General features: G+C 38.9%; 2 protein-coding genes and 3 long non-coding RNA genes across 5 annotated transcripts; 2 read left to right on the forward strand and 3 right to left on the reverse strand.

Moving 5' to 3' along the window:
• Positions 1-1937, reverse strand: LOC149042292 (uncharacterized). The gene is made up of 2 exons (XR_016188569.1): positions 1730-1937; positions 1-1504 (listed from the first exon to the last, which is right to left on the reverse strand). It is a non-coding gene; the product is annotated as an uncharacterized LOC149042292 (long non-coding RNA).
• A 2441-nt stretch (positions 1938-4378) lies between these two features.
• On the forward strand, positions 4379-8585 carry LOC149042293 (uncharacterized). Its single transcript, XM_089212810.1, has 2 exons — positions 4379-4580; positions 7949-8585. The coding sequence occupies exons 1-2, from the start codon at positions 4529-4531 to the stop codon at positions 8278-8280; spliced, it is 384 nt and encodes a 127-aa protein (XP_089068936.1). The 5' UTR covers positions 4379-4528; the 3' UTR covers positions 8281-8585.
• LOC149042294 (uncharacterized) lies at positions 5881-7104 on the reverse strand. Its single transcript, XR_016188571.1, has 2 exons — positions 6970-7104; positions 5881-6357 (listed from the first exon to the last, which is right to left on the reverse strand). It is a non-coding gene; the product is annotated as an uncharacterized LOC149042294 (long non-coding RNA).
• A 3317-nt stretch (positions 8586-11902) lies between the features above and the next one.
• LOC149042295 (uncharacterized) lies at positions 11903-16812 on the forward strand. Its single transcript, XM_089212812.1, has 3 exons — positions 11903-12115; positions 12732-12803; positions 16180-16812. Exons 1-3 carry the CDS (start codon positions 11989-11991, stop codon positions 16509-16511), a joined length of 531 nt encoding a protein of 176 aa, XP_089068938.1. The 5' UTR covers positions 11903-11988; the 3' UTR covers positions 16512-16812.
• LOC149042296 (uncharacterized) lies at positions 14098-15345 on the reverse strand. The gene is made up of 2 exons (XR_016188575.1): positions 15202-15345; positions 14098-14574 (listed from the first exon to the last, which is right to left on the reverse strand). It is a non-coding gene; the product is annotated as an uncharacterized LOC149042296 (long non-coding RNA).
• Positions 16813-17698: the final 886 nt, after the last annotated feature.

A 17698-nucleotide genomic window follows, 5' to 3' on the forward strand; every position in this document is an offset into this window, starting at 1 on the left:
TTAAGAATGATCAAGCTTTACCTTATTATTTAAAATTTTTACATCTTGAATTATCAAGTTATCACAGAGGATTTCTTGGTACTTTAACCTGTTTAACACCCTAAAAGAAGTGCACATATATACTACACACAATCAGCCCAGTCAAAATGTGCCACAGCTGACAATTTGGCTGCCTGCCACAATATAGCTGCTGCTAACTTCACACTTTTCACACTTCCATTCAAGACAAGGTTCAGCCTCTGCTGCCTATTACTATCACCAGCTTGCCTTCCACTCAAAAACATTTTGACTGAGCTCATCCATACATACATACATAAGTGGGAGATTAGGTTACATGAGCGAACCTGCACTATTGAAAGAGATCAATGAATTACAATTCAAAGAAACATTGATAAATAAAATAAATCAATAGAAATGACAAAAATCAAACTAACAGCAGACAGTACTCTTTCAGCCTTCTGGACCTGAGCAGTGCAGTGATCTTCAACTAAGTGCTTAATTTGGACATAAAACCAGAACTTGGTATAGCTAAATATTATTATTTTTCTTTTAATATTCCCACTCCAGCTGATGTGTATTATTTGAATTACAAGTCTTATTAGCATGCAAAATCACCTATGGACAAGGCACACACTTTGGACATAAAACCAGAACTTGGTATAGCTAAATATTATTATTTTTCTTTTAATATTCCCACTCCAGCTGATGTGTATTATTTGAATTACAAGTCTTATTAGCATGCAAAATCACCTACAGACAAGGCACACACTTCGCACCAAAATAGCTTTGCATCAAGTACATTATCTAGTACATCATTACCATCTTCAGGTATTTCTAATTTACTTGTGAAAATCACACAAATCATAAGCTATATACAGCATACAATCAACAGCAAATTATTAGAAAGGAATGCAGTAAATTTTAATAAGAATATTACTAAGTAGTTAAATAACAAATAGCCCAGTAAAATTGTGCCCGTTGCTGGGAATTTGGTTCTCAATAAAATTAGCTAAAATAGCCAATCTTGAGTTTTACTGCTCACTCAAAATGGGCTGGCAGCTTACAATTTGGCCGCCTACAATGAAGTACCTTCCGCTAACTTCACATTTTTCAGACTGCTTTTCAGGAAGAGGTTTGGCCAGCTTTTCTACTACTCAAAAACATTTTGACTGGGCTGTGCAAGTCTTACTAGCATATAAAAAGCACCTTCAGGTAGATTACAGCAAAGCAGACTTTGTACCAAATGCTCTGCATTAAGTACATCATTACCCTCTTCAAGTATTTCTAGTTTACTTGTGAAAATCCCACAAATCACAAGGTATATTACATTATACATTCCAGTTGACAAAGCAATCAAGGGTAATTTTTTCATAATGGATGCAATGATCTTCAGTATCAAGATTATTTGGTACCTAAATAGTAAAATGTTCGAGAGAAGAAATAATCATAAACATTTTTTCTTTCTCATCAGCATCGACTTCCAAAAGTAATGGATAATGACCACCTAAAACAAAGAAGAAATAAATCAAATTTTTGATTTCACAGGGCTTCAATACGAAACAACTATACATATCTTTTATTTCCTACCACTTACAAGTGGCAGGAATGGCTGAAATGGCCTTCACGTGAACACAACAGAATCCTATGCGTGTATAACCATGTAGAACTATTTATTCGGTATCGAAATTACATCCCAAATGTCATGATATTTGACTGAAACTCAGCTTACCCATCTTTCGTTTAGACTTCGAAACTTGCTGCTTTTTACCACCGTTTCAATGTTTTCTTGTTGTTCAAAAGGTGGTAGGGCCATTGCAGACCGTGATTTTTTTTTTACTTGAGAACCAGATCACAACACCCAAGCCTTTTCACGCTAAATATTAAACTACTGAGATTTCCTTCGCCGCCGTAAGCCGCCATTTTATCTTTCCCTGAATACTAGTTCCCAAGCTTCGAGCCATGCACTGAAATTATGATATTCGTTATTTCAGGGCCAATTTAGAAATAACGGTAATCGTTATTTTGGTGTCGAGATCATGCTGATCACAACTGAACGCACATTTACCCCTTTCCTCCGCCATCTTGAATGTTGTAAGACAGTGGAACCGAGTCCTTCTCTTTATTTAACACGTTTAAAGAGGATTGGTAAAGAGTGCCACGAAATTACTATATCCATAAATTTGGTGCCAATTTAGAAATAACGATAATCGTAATTTCGGTCTCGAGATCATGTTGTAACATGTCATCTTACAGCTTACCGAGCGTCACGCAATCGCTTTTCCTCGATCAGCCTTCACGATTATTTGCACTATTGTGGAAAATTCCTGGCCCATTTCTTGATGAAAATCGATCGTAATATAATTTCAAGCCTTCAATATACTCTTCTTATTTTGTGCGCGAGTTGGTTTGTGTGATTTTACCAACGCAATAAAAGTAGATGATGTGAATAACAGTGATGGTAAAGCAAGCTTAAAACGGCAGAAATCACCAGAAACTACAACGGATACACAGTTCGCGACTCAATCCGGTCCAAAATTACTGCTCAATAACATCTTTTAGTGTGGACTGGCCGCGAACAATACGACTTGTGTATGCGTCTGTAAGTATTTCGAGCGTTTGCGCTATGACGCTTCAGGTGATCGTAATCCAAACACGTTGAAATACAAAACGACCGACAAAAGAAAATCTCATGCTCGTCATGTGACCCGGACCTGTCCGTGCATGACAACGTCAATCATCATCAAGATAACACGTGATCAGCATGTGAACATCTTCACCCTCATTGGATCACAGTTAGTTGTCATGGTGTTGAGGGCCCAATGACCTCTGGGTACTATTGCGCAATTTTTCCATTTTGTGGCGGAGGAAAAAAAAAAAAAAAAAAAAAAAAAGACGACAAAAAAACAAAGGCATTTTATGACTGGGCTACCACAGGTATCCCAGTAAAAAAGACAAAAAAACAAAGGCATTTTATGACTGGGCTACCACAGGTATCCCAGTAAAAAAACGACAAAAAAACAAAGGCATTTTAAGACTGGGCTACCACAGGTATCCCAGTAATAACTCTTGCATGCATAGCATGCCTATGTTTGAAATAGGTGTATGCCCTTGGCCAGACTTGAGCTCGCCATTTCAGTATACTAGTCCGACACCCTGGTATCACTACACTTAATTCCAAGGATCCAGTACCATCCAGGTATCCCAGTTACCCTGCTCACAGGGTCTAGTTGTATTTTAAATAAATCTCTTAAGATAAGATTCAACGTTCTGCAAAAAATAATCAGTTGAAAATTATTATGCCTGTATTTTTGACGGCGAAGGCCGCCTCTATTACACCTTATAGACGGTGCAGCTGCAGCGTCAACTAACATTTCAAATTACTTTTGCGCTCTATGACCTAAACGACGCATTGAGTTATTCACTGTAAGAAACATTGAGACGTCCCACGCGAGACGTCCGCGAGAACGATTAACGTAACGAGATATATTGTTTTGTTTGTACAGTGTAGAAGTGATTTTGTTGATTGACGGACACGTGAGCCAAGTAATATAATCACATGTACATAATAGACTTTGATTAGTACCTTTTCGAAGCGAAGACGAGTGTTTTATGAGGAGTTACAAAGTTCAGGTTTTACGATACGAGTTAGGAATTAGATGTGGTAGTAAGTGCGAATCAATAAAAGTAATCAAGAAATTACGTCTCGAAGTTTACAACATTCACGAACGTAGTGGAGATTTCGCAAAGTTCACCACGTAGATTTTTTATTTCTAACTTTCGCTAGTTGTTTTTATTATTATTTGCAAGGCTGCAATCCACACTTATGGTGAACTAGCCTACGTGTAGCTTTACCCTCCCCCCGCCCGTTCCCTCGTTTCCGTTTCACCTGGGGGGGAGGGTACGGTTACACGTAGGCTAACGGTTAACTGACCGATTCATTCTTCTGGCTTGTAGAGTTTTCCACAGGGATTCCTATTTCGCAAATTACAGATTTCTATTTTGCAAATCATTGGCATATTTTCATTATCACAGATAATTTTGTATTTGATTTTCCATTTCGTAAATTTGCAAATCATTACCATATTTCCATTTCCCAAATTTGCAAATCAGAAGCATATTTCCGTTTCGCAAATTACAGATTTTCATTTTGTTTCGTTTCGTTTCGCAAATTACATTAAGCCCCTGGAAAGAGCTAGCGACAAATTAGGGTCAGAGAAGAGACCTTCGAAAATATCACGCCATAATCATACCACTGACCTCAGTCACGTTCTGATCACGTGAAAAAACCTTCCTTTTAGAACGATGAAGACAAACGATTCTTCACTGTCTATTGTTGCCTAGTTATTGAGAATGACTGACAGTAACATAGCGTGTTTTCACATAGGGTGCGTCTGTCATAACAAAGAATTGCAAGTACTTAGGGAGTGCGCAAGATCCCACGGCTCAAGTTCAGCCCGCTCGTCGACGCTTCGAAACTACGCCTCCAATTTTCAGTTTCTAACTCTTAGAAAACATCAAGCTCTTCAAGATGAAGCTGTGGTTTGTTGCTGCCATTCTTATCTCCGTTGCGCTTCCAGCCGGTAAGTGATTTCATCGTAAAATGCTTTTTTTTCTTTCACACCCTTTCGGATTGCAGCGAGCAATTTTAAGGCGAAGCCAGTCTTGAAAATAATTTTAGATTCACCGTCAGTGCAGTAAAATAGAGAATAAAGTAATGTTACATATCAATTTATCGCAATTGAAATGAAAACATCGGAGTCACTAAGATCGCTTAGGGCCTTCAGACAGAGAGTGGTACACGAGACAGAAAAAATTAGTCGATTTCAACCGCACAATACAAAAATATTCCTATAACCCTAACAACTTAATCCATGATTTGAACTCCGATAAAAATAAAAACCCTGCGGAAGCCGTAAAGGAACAATACAAAAATATTTTGCAAATCCGAAAAAATATATTGAATCGACATCTTTCAGACAAATCGCTTTTGAAAAGTTTGTCAGATCGAAAAAACAATTTCAAATCCTTGTTTTAATTCAAAGATGTACAAATAACATGAAAATCGAAAACAGTTTACAACCTAAGAATCTTTCCAAAATCCAGAAAATTTCCTCAAATCGTGAAGAACATTTTGTCACCTGACACTTGCGCCAGTAAGCACTTTGTCACGATACAGCACATTGTGTCGCACTAAGTTGCGCTAGGTCGACTTGGAGTCATTACGTGAACGCGCTAAACTGTACCAAGAGTTTATTAAACTGTTTTCAGACTTTGGGGCATATTTTTGCCTAACCTAAGGATGCTGTCATGAAAGAACAACGAACCGACGCTATTTATTCTATTCCTTGCATTGACTGTGATTATGAGTATACAGGACAGATCAAGCATCTGTTTGGTACACGTTTGAAAGAGCATCAAAAAGCGGTCTTCTTTTGGAAAAAAGAAATTCAGCTTTATCGGAGCACATATGTCTGACCAACCATACAATTGGGTGGAATAATTCTAAAATTATCAACACTAATCGGCGTTACCATCAGCGCCTTTGTTTGGAAGCCCGGCATATCAACTCTGCCCACGCTCCTTTAAATCGTGATGATGACAGCTTACGTCCTGACGCCTATTTACACTACGTCAGAAAAAAGGGAAGCGAGTGTAAAAAAGGACCTCTTGTTGCAGCGTTTAGATTAGCCCAGGAGTAGCCGTACCCTCCCCCACAAGCGCTCGTAAAATTTGCATGATCATGTCTCGAGCCTGACAGAAACATTGTAGATTGTAGATTCTTTGTACACGTTCAACGCAGACCCGCATGAACTGTCACGTTTTTTAAACTTAAGTTATGCAATAATTTGTTCGTATAGTAGTGACATTTGATCTGAGCGATTGACATTTGAAACTAATGAATGTTTATTCACATAATCTGTGTAGTTTTCGACATGGAAAAGGGACATTCATCGCGATCGACACTAGATTAGGTTGTAAATAGGCACGAATTTCAATTATAAGACCTGAAGGATATCCAAGAAGTGATGAAGGGCCTTCGATTTCGCGTTTAATTATCTCCCGAACTTCTTTCATTGAATGGACTTCAATTCTATTTCATGGTATTTTTATAAAACTGAACAACAGCATCATAACGAAATCCTCTTTCAAAGTAATGTTCAATGGCAGATCTCTCCTCTGACGAACTGTATAACACATTTTTCTGTTTGGGTCTCTTCGATGTTCCACATCGACGGCAGAATAGCTCATTGCTCGCAAATTCTTTTCCAAATTTGTAGCAGAACATCGCAATACACCTGGTACAGTTTAATCCGTCCGCGCACAGGTGGCCTAAGCTCCAGTTGTGAGATGATCATCCTGCGAAGTAAGAGTCATGGCGAAATTATAAGAGTTTGCAGGGGAATTTTTACGACCGCTCTCAGGAAAAAAAATATCGTCAAATTCTCAATAAAACAACCTCATCTTACTTCCACAGCGCATCGCTTGCTATCTGACCGCTTACTATGTTGAAAAGAACCATTTGAACCATTCTACTTTTTTTTGGACCATTTTTGCGCTGGGCCGCAGCGTTTTCTTTTTTTTTGTCATGCGAATGCGAAACTTCCACCTCAACACTGGACTTTAATTGTTGTTGAAAATATCGCGTTTTGAGTTATGCGTGAGACTTTTGAGTCGTCTTATGCACCATTAGTTGCCTCACGTTTCCCCTTGTTTACATAGTATGTAATTACGAAATTTATCTATCTTCTTTTTGTCATTGACCTTGTCGGATGAGATCATGAAATTTCTGGTCCTTAGCCCTTATCTTAGCAGCATGTAGAATTCACAAGCGCTATCGCAATTTTAACGTTTATACCTTTGCTATATAAAATCACTGTTTGTACAATCGTACAAAGCAATCTTCTCTTTTCAGAAATGATGCAATTAACACACGCTTGAGTGTCATGTCACCCGATACCTCTTACTTACCTAGTTTTCAATGATATCCAAAGGCCATCGCTGTAATTGTTAGTTCAGAACAGCAAGCGGCACCTGTCATTTCCATTTCTTAACTGACAAGCGGCACCGTGTGCGTCAATGTTTTGGATGGTAAACAGTTTTTTAGAGTTTACACTCGAATGAATCTGGACAAAGATATCGGTCCCTGCATGCCAGCTGGGTGTCATGTCGTGCCTAATCTGTCCTCGCTTTATTGAAATTTCGATTGTCTGAATTTATTAGAAATAAATCACAGGGATTACAAATTGGCCCTGAAAGGGAGAACGAGAGCACAACCTCAGGTCACCGGTGACCTACCTCGGAATTATTTGAAGTTATTTTGCTCTTTCCTGAGGGTCTCAATGGGCTGATAGCTTTTACGGCTAATGGTTATATCATTCCATTGTTGTCACCAGAAATTTTTTCAACAGTTAACCTTTTTTACAACTATCAATAAACATTTGTCAATTTTTTTTTGGCTTCACGGCTATTTCTCTTTTTGTCGTTTTAGGCCATTGGGAGCCCCTTTCCCTATGTAAATACATTACACGGAGTCTTCAAGTAAATTTCCTACACAGCAACTTTATTTTCTGATCTTTTGAAATCAAGCAGGGTCTTGAGTTCCACGGGTTTGTACCTAGCGTTGCCATTGACTATGGTGTTGACACGAAGAAGCAATTTAAGTCCCTTAATTACTTTGTGATCTTATAAGTTAATTAAAACTCTTTCTTTAAGGGCAGAAAATTATCAGAGGAATGTTTACTGAGTAAATAAGGGTGCTGGTTATCGAAATGTTAAAGGATCAAAGTAAATTAAAGTTGCTTCTTTGCATAAATGTAATGATTATGCGTAAAAATTTCAAGTTTTGTCTCTAACTTCTCATTTGGGAAAAACTAGGTCAGTTAAAAACGGTAGAAATTGTTATCTCATTCATCTTCATCTAAGCATTCCTTGTCGTGTGTGTTTTCAGTTTTGGGTTTGAAGTGCATGACCTGCAGCAGTGCCGAGTCATGGGATAAATGCGAAGGAAAAAGTACGACCTGCGTGGCTCCGCTGGCCGATAAGTGTGTTAAAACCTACTTGAAATTTGGCTCAACTGAATCTTTCACTAGAATGTGCGGATCCGATGCTTACTGTGATGAGAAAACCAACCCTACTTGTAAAGTCGCCAGTGGATCCTTTGAGTGTAAAATCGTTTGCTGCACAGGCGACGACTGCAATGCTGGGGCAGCGACCCGCATCAGCGGTATTCTCTTGTTGTCATGCGCCTTGGCCTCTCTGATGATGTTTTTCAAAGCCTGAGACTTGACTGAGGTTGAGGTTGAGATCCAGCACGGCTCATGATCAAGGCCTCAACTAGTTACACGCTTTTTTGAAGTATGTCAGTAGTAAATTAGAATAAAACGTCTTGCTTAAGACATAGTAGTGGTCTACAGGAGGATCTTCGTGAGACGGAGATGAAGTCAGGTCGATTTTAACTTACAAGAGAGGATGCTAGTCCGTCATAGTCTGTCACGTACTGTGCTTATTAGTTAAAGTAAAATAGAGGCTTCTTTCAATTTTGTTACATAATGCTGCTGTGGGAAATAAAACGCTGTTTGTAACTACCTCTTCTTTAAGTTTCTCTGATTTGATCAGTACTAAGCATTACAGGAAACATATGGTTGAAAATTCCACTCCTCCTCCATATTGCGGCGAAATTAACATAAGCTTATGTGCATTAATAGGTACACTGCTTGTTAGAGTAACCCGTAACACGTTAAATATCATCATCGTGACCATTAAATTTGTCCGGCCCCCCAAATAAAATGATTTCCGTTGTATGTATCACGGTGTTAGCTAAAGTCGTGGCACCCAAATATTTTTCTCACTCTGCCTAAAAAAGTTTCCAATTTTTCCCAACTTCGCCTGTTCGTGCTCTTAAAACTCCCTGAAGAAGTCCTCAAAACGAGTAGGAGGTTAAAGAAGTCTTACAACCACTGTTCACAGAGTGCAGCTCATTACTTTAGTATTAAAATATTCTTCAAAAAAATTTCAATACGATCGACTATGACTGGTCAACATGACTGGCAAGACGACTAAGCTTGACCAGTCAAATCCCCAATCACTCCGGACATTGTCCGCTTACTGGCCGTGATTTCGAGTCTTGGGCCCTCGTTTGGCGTGTGAGAGGTGTTCCGATTCATCTACCTTCCACCAACATTTTCTTAGTTTTCACCAAGGAAATCGTCTCAAGATAGGTAAAATGTATGAAGCTCTCACGGCGATGGTATTCAATCAATTACTCTAAGGGTTTGCACACATATTATTACATCCTTAGTTAATGTCCGGCGCAAGTATCAGTCAATTTGATGGACGGCTTGTCAATCAACAGAGGCAAATAAATGACCGAGTTTTTAGACTTTTCGATTCATCCAAATATTTGACAACTTTAAGGTCAAATATCTCCCCTTGCCAGAAAGCTACAACACTGATCTTGATTACCATGTATAATTTATCATTTCATCTCTGAAAGCCATCAAAAAAATCTTTGGGCACTAAGAAGGCAATTAAGAATGAGCCAGCAGTATTTTGACCAGTAGGCTTCCTGCAAATTTTCCTCCATGAAAAAGTCCCAAGACATAGTCAGTTGTTTTCGTGAGCAAAGACAATAGATATGAAAGAAAAGTGAGATGCAAAGGCCTTTTTTTTTTTCGCTTAGTAGCAGCTGTACCCTCTCCTGCAGTCTTCGTCTAAATTTTGCGAAGTCCCTCCTCATCTTCTGCCTTGTTCGGTCAGTTTCGACTTGTGAAGCTAGATCATCGGCATCGACCTCTTCGTCCTCATTCATACTTACAGAGGAGGACTTCCTCAATAACCAATTTTTGTTACGGCAGATAACCGGCTGAAGTATTGAGCAATTTGCTGCTCTATCAACCAGTCAGTCTGGCCTGTGTCGTCTCTTAAACTCGATATTTGGAAGCCACATTAGAGGCGGTTGCCTTACTACACGTCTAGGAGATAATTCTTTGCTTTCTGAGAAAAGGCGGCTGCTTTTTGTGTTTCTAAAAGAGACCATCCAAAGTCCACCTGGCTATTTAGGGATTGTTCGTCAAAATTTTTTACCTGAGGTCCGACCTTGAACGTAGCCACTCCTAAAAGTTCCCGATGTCTGTACGGTCAGTACGCTTTTTACGGACTCATGTCTCATGTTTTAGTTAAGCAGTTGCTTTCAGTAAGAGTGAAGATTTGCGAGGTTTGAAGTTATGTTACCAGAATATGTTTGAGCTCTCTTTTCTGTCATTTTAAAAATAACTCAGTAACAGGCGATGTGGATGGTTTTTGCGAAACCGCGCACGCTGACGAACTTTAAAGAATTTTAAATTACTTCAACCGAGACTCCACAGACCTTCACAAACCAAATTAACCTGGTTTTTAATTTTTCAAAGCTTGGCATAATCTTTTTACAGTCGCCATCTGTTTTAAAAAAATTCTAGTTTTTATTCGATTAGGAGAAAAAATCTGAAAAGAATATATATATTCCAGTTTCTGCTGCTGCTGCTGCTGCAAAAAATGCAGTATCTGCCAATTTGTCTCGTTTCGCGGGCGCTTAAATATGTGCCACCACCTTTGGAATAGATTAAAGGCTGAAAATGGCACAAGATGGATGGTATTTTCTGTGAACTCGTGTCTAAAAGTTTTGGTTTCAGCGGAAGGCATAAGGGGTGAGTTGATTGATGCGATACTACACCATTGCGGCTTACGATTAACTATTTACCGATAACTTGAGCCACTTCACACTACTCTGAGCCGTTTGTGTCAAGTCACTGAACCAGAGCACAGTTAGCTGAACCGTTTGTCATTTCGACACTGAACCGTGTCAGTTAACACTTGGCCACTCGTGTTTTTATTGAATCAGTTTAACAAGTAAGGTGAACAACACCTGTAGTTACCGTGAGACTGAAGAACAAAACTCTAATGGATGCAAACTGCTTGTGAAGAAAGACACCATGTTGGATTCAATTGATGCCAGGGAACGTAGCTAAGATAACAGTGCGAATGGTATCAATTTGTAGTTTTCATTGTAGTTGTATGGATATTCTTTTTTAATAAATACATGATCCAGAGTCCTATGTTTTTTGTGTATAATGTTATTATGTTAACTATTGTTTACGCAATTGTCTTCTCACAGGTGACCCAAGCTCACGCCTCGAGAAAAAGCCAATGATTAATTCATGAAAGCGTCACGCAATGTGTGACTCGGTGTTAAGCTACGAGAGGAACCATTGAAAATTTGAACACGTTATAAGGAATACTATAGGGATCGAAATATGGTCGATTTACAACGATAAATATTTCGAAATGTGAACATTTTTCTCGTAAAATCAACAAATCTCACTCATACCCTGTGTATCCGTTGTAGTTTCTGGCGATTTCTGCCGTTTTAATCTTGCTTTACCATCACTGTTATTCACGTCATCTACTTTTATTACGTTGGTAAAATCTGTACAGAAATCACACCAACCAACTCGCGCGCAAAGTAAGAAGACTATATTGAAGGCTTGAAATTATATTACGATCGATTTTCATCAAGAAATGGGCTAGGAGTTTTCCACAATAGTGCAAATAATCGTGAAGGCTGACCGCGGAAAAGCGATTGCGTGACGCTCGATAAGCTGTAAGATGACATGTTATTATATTCCAGACGTAAAAACTCTTCAGATTCTCAGTCTGCATTTTGTACTCACTCTGCAGTCTGCAGTCTGCAGTCTAGATTTTGTATCCGGTCTGCAGTCTGCTGTCTGCATTTTGTATAACAGGTATCCGTGGCACCAATACAGTTTATTTTTTGGTTACATTTATTCGCACAACACACATAATCTACCATAATCTACCTCAAAATACCTGTGTGTGAGGTAATTCGACATTTCCGTTCTTTTCCACGTTAATACTCTTCTTTCCTTTGGTAAGAATGTAGATCACTTACAATGTTTCAAGTCATCCACCCACCCTACAAAAAATAACTCTTGCATGCATAGCATGCCTATGTTTGAAATAGGTGTATGCCCTTGGCCAGACTTGAGCTCGCTATTTCAGTATACTAGTCCGACACCCGTGGTATCACTACACTTGATTCCAAGGATCCAGTACCATCCAGGTATCCCAGTTTCCCTGCTCACAGGGTCTAGTTGTATTTTAAATAAATCTCTTAAGATAAGATTCAACGTTCTGCAAAAAATAATCAGTTGAAAATTATTATGCCTGTATTTTTGACGGCGACGGCCGCCTATATTACACCTTATAGACGGTGCAGCTGCAGCGTCAACTAACATTTCAAATTACTTTTGCGCTCTATGACCTAAACGACACATCGAGTTATTCACGAACGTAGTGGAGATTTCGCAAAGAAAAGTTATCACAGATAATTTTGTATTTGATTTTCCATTTCGTAAATTTGCAAATCATTAGCATATTTCCATTTCCCAAATTTGCAAATCAGAAGCATATTTCCGTTTCGCAAATTACAGATTTTCATTTCGTTTCGTTTCGTTCCGCAAATTAAATTAAGCCCCTGGAAAGAGCTAGCGACAAATTAGGGTCAGAGAAGAGACCTTCGAAAATATCACGCCATAATCATACCACTGACCTCAATCACGTTCTGATCACGTGAAAAAACCTTCCTTTTAGAACGATGAAGACAAACGATTGTTCACTGTTTATTGTTGCCTAATTATTGAGAATGACTGACAGTAACATAGCGTGTTTTCACATAGGGTGCGTCTGTCATAACAAAGAATTGCAAGTACTTAGGGAGTGCGTAAGATCCCACGGCTCAAGTCCAGCCGGTAAGTGATTTCATCGTAAAATGATTTTTTTCTTTCACACCCTTTCGGATTGCAGCGAGCAATTTTAAGGCGAAGCCAGTCTTGAAAATAATTTTAGATTCACCGTCAGTGCAGTAAAATAGAGAATAAAGTAATGTTACATACCAATTTATCGCAATTGAAATGAAAACATCGGAGTCACTAAGATCGCTTAGGGCCTTCAGACAGAGAGTGGTACACGAGACAGAAAAAATTAGTCAATTTCAACCGCACAGTACAAAAATATTCCTATAACCCCAACAATTTAATCCATGATTTGAACTCCGATAAAAACAAAACCCTGCGAAAGCCGTAAAGGAACAATACAAAAATATTTTGCAAATCCGAAAAAATATATTGAATCGACATCTTTCAGACAAATCGCTTTTGAAAAGTTTGTCAGATCGAAAAAACAATTTCAAATCCTTGTTTTAATTCAAAGATCTATAAATAACATGAAAATCGAAAACAGTTTACAACCTAAGAATCTTTCCAAAATCCAGAAAATTTCCTCAAATCGTGAAGAACATTTTGTCACCTGACACTTGCGCCAGTAAGCACTTTGTCACGATACAGCACATTGTGTCGCACTAAGTTGCGCTAGGTCGACTTGGAGTCATTACGTGAACGCGCTAAACTGTACCAAGAGTTTATTAAACTGTTTTCAGACTTTGGGGCATATTTTTGCCAAACCTAAGGATGCTGTCATGAAAGAACAACGAACCGACGCTATTTATTCTATTCCTTGCATTGACTGTGATTATGAGTATACAGGACAGATCAAGCATCTGTTTGGTACACGTTTGAAAGAGCATCAAAAAGCGGTCTTCTTTTGCAAAAAATTCAGCTTTATCGGAGCACATATGCCTGACCAACCATACAATTGGGTGGAATAATTCTAAAATTATCAACACTAATCGGCGTTACCATCAGCGCCTTTGTTTGGAAGCCCGGCGTATGAACTCCGCCTACGCTCCTTTAAATCGTGATGATGACAGCTTACGTCCTGACGCCTATTTACACTACGTCAGAAAAAAGGGAAGCGAGTGTAAAAAAGGACCTCTTGTTGCAGCGTTTAGATTAGCCCAGGAGTAGCCGTACCCTCCCCCACAAGCGCTCGTAAAATTTGCATGATCATGTCTCGAGCCTGACAGAAACATTGTAGATTGTAGATTCTTTGTACACGTTCAACGCAGACCCACATGAACTGTCACGTTTTTTAAACTTAAGTTATGCAATAATTTGTTCGTATAGTAGTGACATTTGATCTGAGCGATTGACATTTGAAACTAATGAATGTTTATTCACATAATCTGTGTAGTTTTCGACATGGAAAAGGGACATTCATCGCGATCGACACTAGATTAGGTTGTAAATAGGCACGAATTTCAATTATAAGACCTGAAGGATATCCAAGAAGTGATGAAGGGCCTTCGATTTCGCGTTTAATTATCTCCCGAACTTCTTTCATTGAATGGACTTCAATTCTATTTCATGGTATTTTTATAAAACTGAACAACAGCATCATAACGAAATCCTCTTTTAAAGTAATATTCAATGGCAGATCTCTCCTCTGACGAACTGTATAACACATTTTTCTGTTTGGGTCTCTTCGATGTTCCACATCGACGGCAGAATAGCTCATTGCTCGCAAATTCTTTTCCAAATTTGTAGCAGAACATCGCAATACACCTGGTACAGTTTAATCCGTCCGCGCACAGGTGGCCTAAGCTCCAGTTGTGAGATGATCATCCTGCGAAGTAAGAGTCATGGCGAAATTACAAGAGTTTGCAGGGGAATTTTTACGACCGCTCTCAGGAAAAAAAATATCGTCAAATTCTCAATAAAACAACCTCATCTTACTTCTACAGCGCATCGCTTGCTATCTGACCGCTTACTATGTTGAAAAGAACCATTTGAACCATTCTACTTTTTTTTGGACCATTTTTGCGCTGGGCCGCAGCGTTTTCTTTTTTTTCGTCATGCGAATGCGAAACTGCCACCTTAACACTGGACTTTAATTGTTGTTGAAAATATCGCGTTTACGATCCTCCACTTTTGAGTTATGCGTGAGACTTAAGAGTCGTCTTATGCACCATTAGTTGCCTCACGTTTCCCCTTGTTTACATAGTATGTAATTACGAAATTTATCTATCTTCCTTTTGTCATTGACCTTGTCGGATGAGATCATGAAATTTCTGGTCCTTAGCCCTTATCTTAGCAGCATGTAGAATTCACAAGCGCTATCGCAATTTTAACGTTTATACCTTTGCTATATAAAATCACTGTTTGTACAATCGTACAAAGCAATCTTCTCTTTTCAGAAATGATGCAATTAACACACGCTTGAGTGTCATGTCACCCGATACCTCTTACTTACCTAGTTTTCAATGATATCCAAAGGCCATCGCTGTAATTGTTAGTTCAGAACAGCAAGCGGCACCTGTCATTTCCATTTCTTAACTGACAAGCGGCACCGTGTGCGTCAATGTTTTGGATGGTAAACAGTTTTTTAGAGTTTACACTCGAATGAATCTGGACAAAGATATCGGTCCCTGCATGCCAGCTGGGTGTCATGTCGTGCCTAATCTGTCCTCGCTTTATTGAAATTTCGATTGTCTGAATTTATTAGAAATAAATCACAGGGATTACAAATTGGCCCTGAAAGGGAGAACGGGAGCACAACCTCAGGTCACCGGTGACCTACCTCGGAATTATTTGAAGTTATTTTGCTCTTTCCTGAGGGTCTCAATGGGCTGATAGCTTTTACGGCTAATGGTTATATCATTCCATTGTTGTCACCAGAAATTTTTTCAACAGTTAACCTTTTTTACAACTATCAATAAACATTTGTCAATTTTTTTTTGGCTTCACGGCTATTTCTCTTTTTGTCGTTTTAGGCCATTGGGAGCCCCTTTCCCTATGTAAATACATTACACGGAGTCTTCAAGTAAATTTCCTACACAGCAACTTTATTTTCTGATCTCTTGAAATCAAGCAAGGTCTTGAGTTCCACGGGTTTGTACCTAGCGTTGCCATTGACTATGGTGTTGACACGAAGAAGCAATTTAAGTCCCTTAATTACTTTGTGATCTTAGAAGTTAATTAAAACTCTTTCTGTAAGGGCAGAAAATTATCAGAGGAATAGTTACTGAGTAAATAAGGGTGCTGGTTATCGAAATGTTAAAGGATCAAAGTAAATTAAAGTTGCTTCTTTGCTTAAATGTAATGATTATGCGTAAAATTTCAAGTTTTGTCTCTAACTTCTCATTTGGGAAAAACTAGGTCAGTTAAAAACGGTAGAAATTGTTATCTCATTCATCTTCATCTAAGTATTTCTTGTCATGTGTGTTTTCAGTTTTGGGTTTGAAGTGTATGACCTGCAGCAGTGTCGAGTCATGGGATAAATGCGAAGGAAAAAGTACGACCTGCGTGGCTCCGCTGGCCGATCAATGTGTGAAACTCTACTTTAAAGCTGGCTCAGTCGAAACGTTCTTTAAGGGGTGCGGATCTGATGCTTACTGTGATCAAAAAACCAACCCTACTTGTAAAAGCGCCAGTGGATCCTATGAGTGTAAAATCAACTGCTGCACAGGCGACGACTGCAATGCTGGCGCAGCAACCCGCATCAGTGGTATTCTCTTGTTGTCATGCGCCTTGGCCTCTCTGTTGATGTTTTTCAAAGCCTGAGACTTAACGAGGCTGAGATCCAGCACGGCTCATGATCAAGGCTGCAACTAGTTATACGCTTTTTTGAAGTATGTCAGTAGTGAATTAGGATGGAACATCTTGCTTAAGACATGGTAGTCGTCGATAGGACGATCTTCGTGAAACGGAGATGAAGTCAGGCCAATTTATACCTACAAGAGATGATGCTAGTCCATCATAGTCTGTCACGTATTGCATGTGCTATTAGTTAAAGTAAAATAGAGGCTTTTTTAAATTTTGTTAAACGATGCAGCTTTGGGAAATAAAACGTTGTTTCCAACTACCTCTTCTTCAAGTTTCTCTGAATTTATCAGCACTAAGCGTTACAGGAATCATTTGGCTAAAAATTCCACGCCTCCTCCATATTGCGGCGAAATTAACATAAGCTTATGTGTATTAATAGGTACACTGCTTGTAAGAGTAACCCGCAACACGACGTTCATTATCGTAACCATTAAATTTGTTCGGCGACCCCAAATAAAATGATTTACTTTGTATGTATCACGGTGTTAGCCAAAATCGTAGCATCCAAATATTTTTCTCACCCTGCCTAATAAAAATTTCAAATTTTTCATAACTTCGCCTGTTCCTGCTCGTAGAACTCCCTAAAGAAGTCCACAAAGGAGTCGGAGATTAAAGAAGTTTTACAACTACTGTTCACAAAGTGCAGCTCATTAGTTTAGTATTAAAATTTTCTTTGAAAAAATTTCAATACGATCGACTACGACTGGTCAACATGACCGGCAAGACGACTAAGCTTGCCCAAATCCTCAATCAGTCCGGACATTGTCCGTTGACCGGCGGTTATTTCGAGCCCTGGGCCCTTTTTTGGCGTGTGAAAGGTGTTCCAACTCCTCTAGCTTCCAACCAATTTTGATTTAATTGCCGGAGCTTTTGGCCCCAAATGAAATTCACGAGCAACGACTTCGATGATGATCTCTTCAAAATCTCCACAAAAGTGTGACCAAAGATAAGCACATATTCAGGTTATACTGAGATTAGTAGACCCATTACTGTACTGAAAGCAGCTACTTTTCCAGAAACTATAGCAATCAGCATTCAATTTAAAATATATATACCAGCCCTGTGAAAACAAAAAGGAAGACAATGTTTTTCCTTTCAGTTTTTTATTGCAGTGATGATATCTCACAATTGCGGCTCAATCTATT

Source organism: Pocillopora damicornis, chromosome 7, assembly GCF_964200805.1.
Source record: "Pocillopora damicornis chromosome 7, jaPocDami1.2, whole genome shotgun sequence".
NCBI lineage: Eukaryota > Metazoa > Cnidaria > Anthozoa > Scleractinia > Pocilloporidae > Pocillopora > Pocillopora damicornis.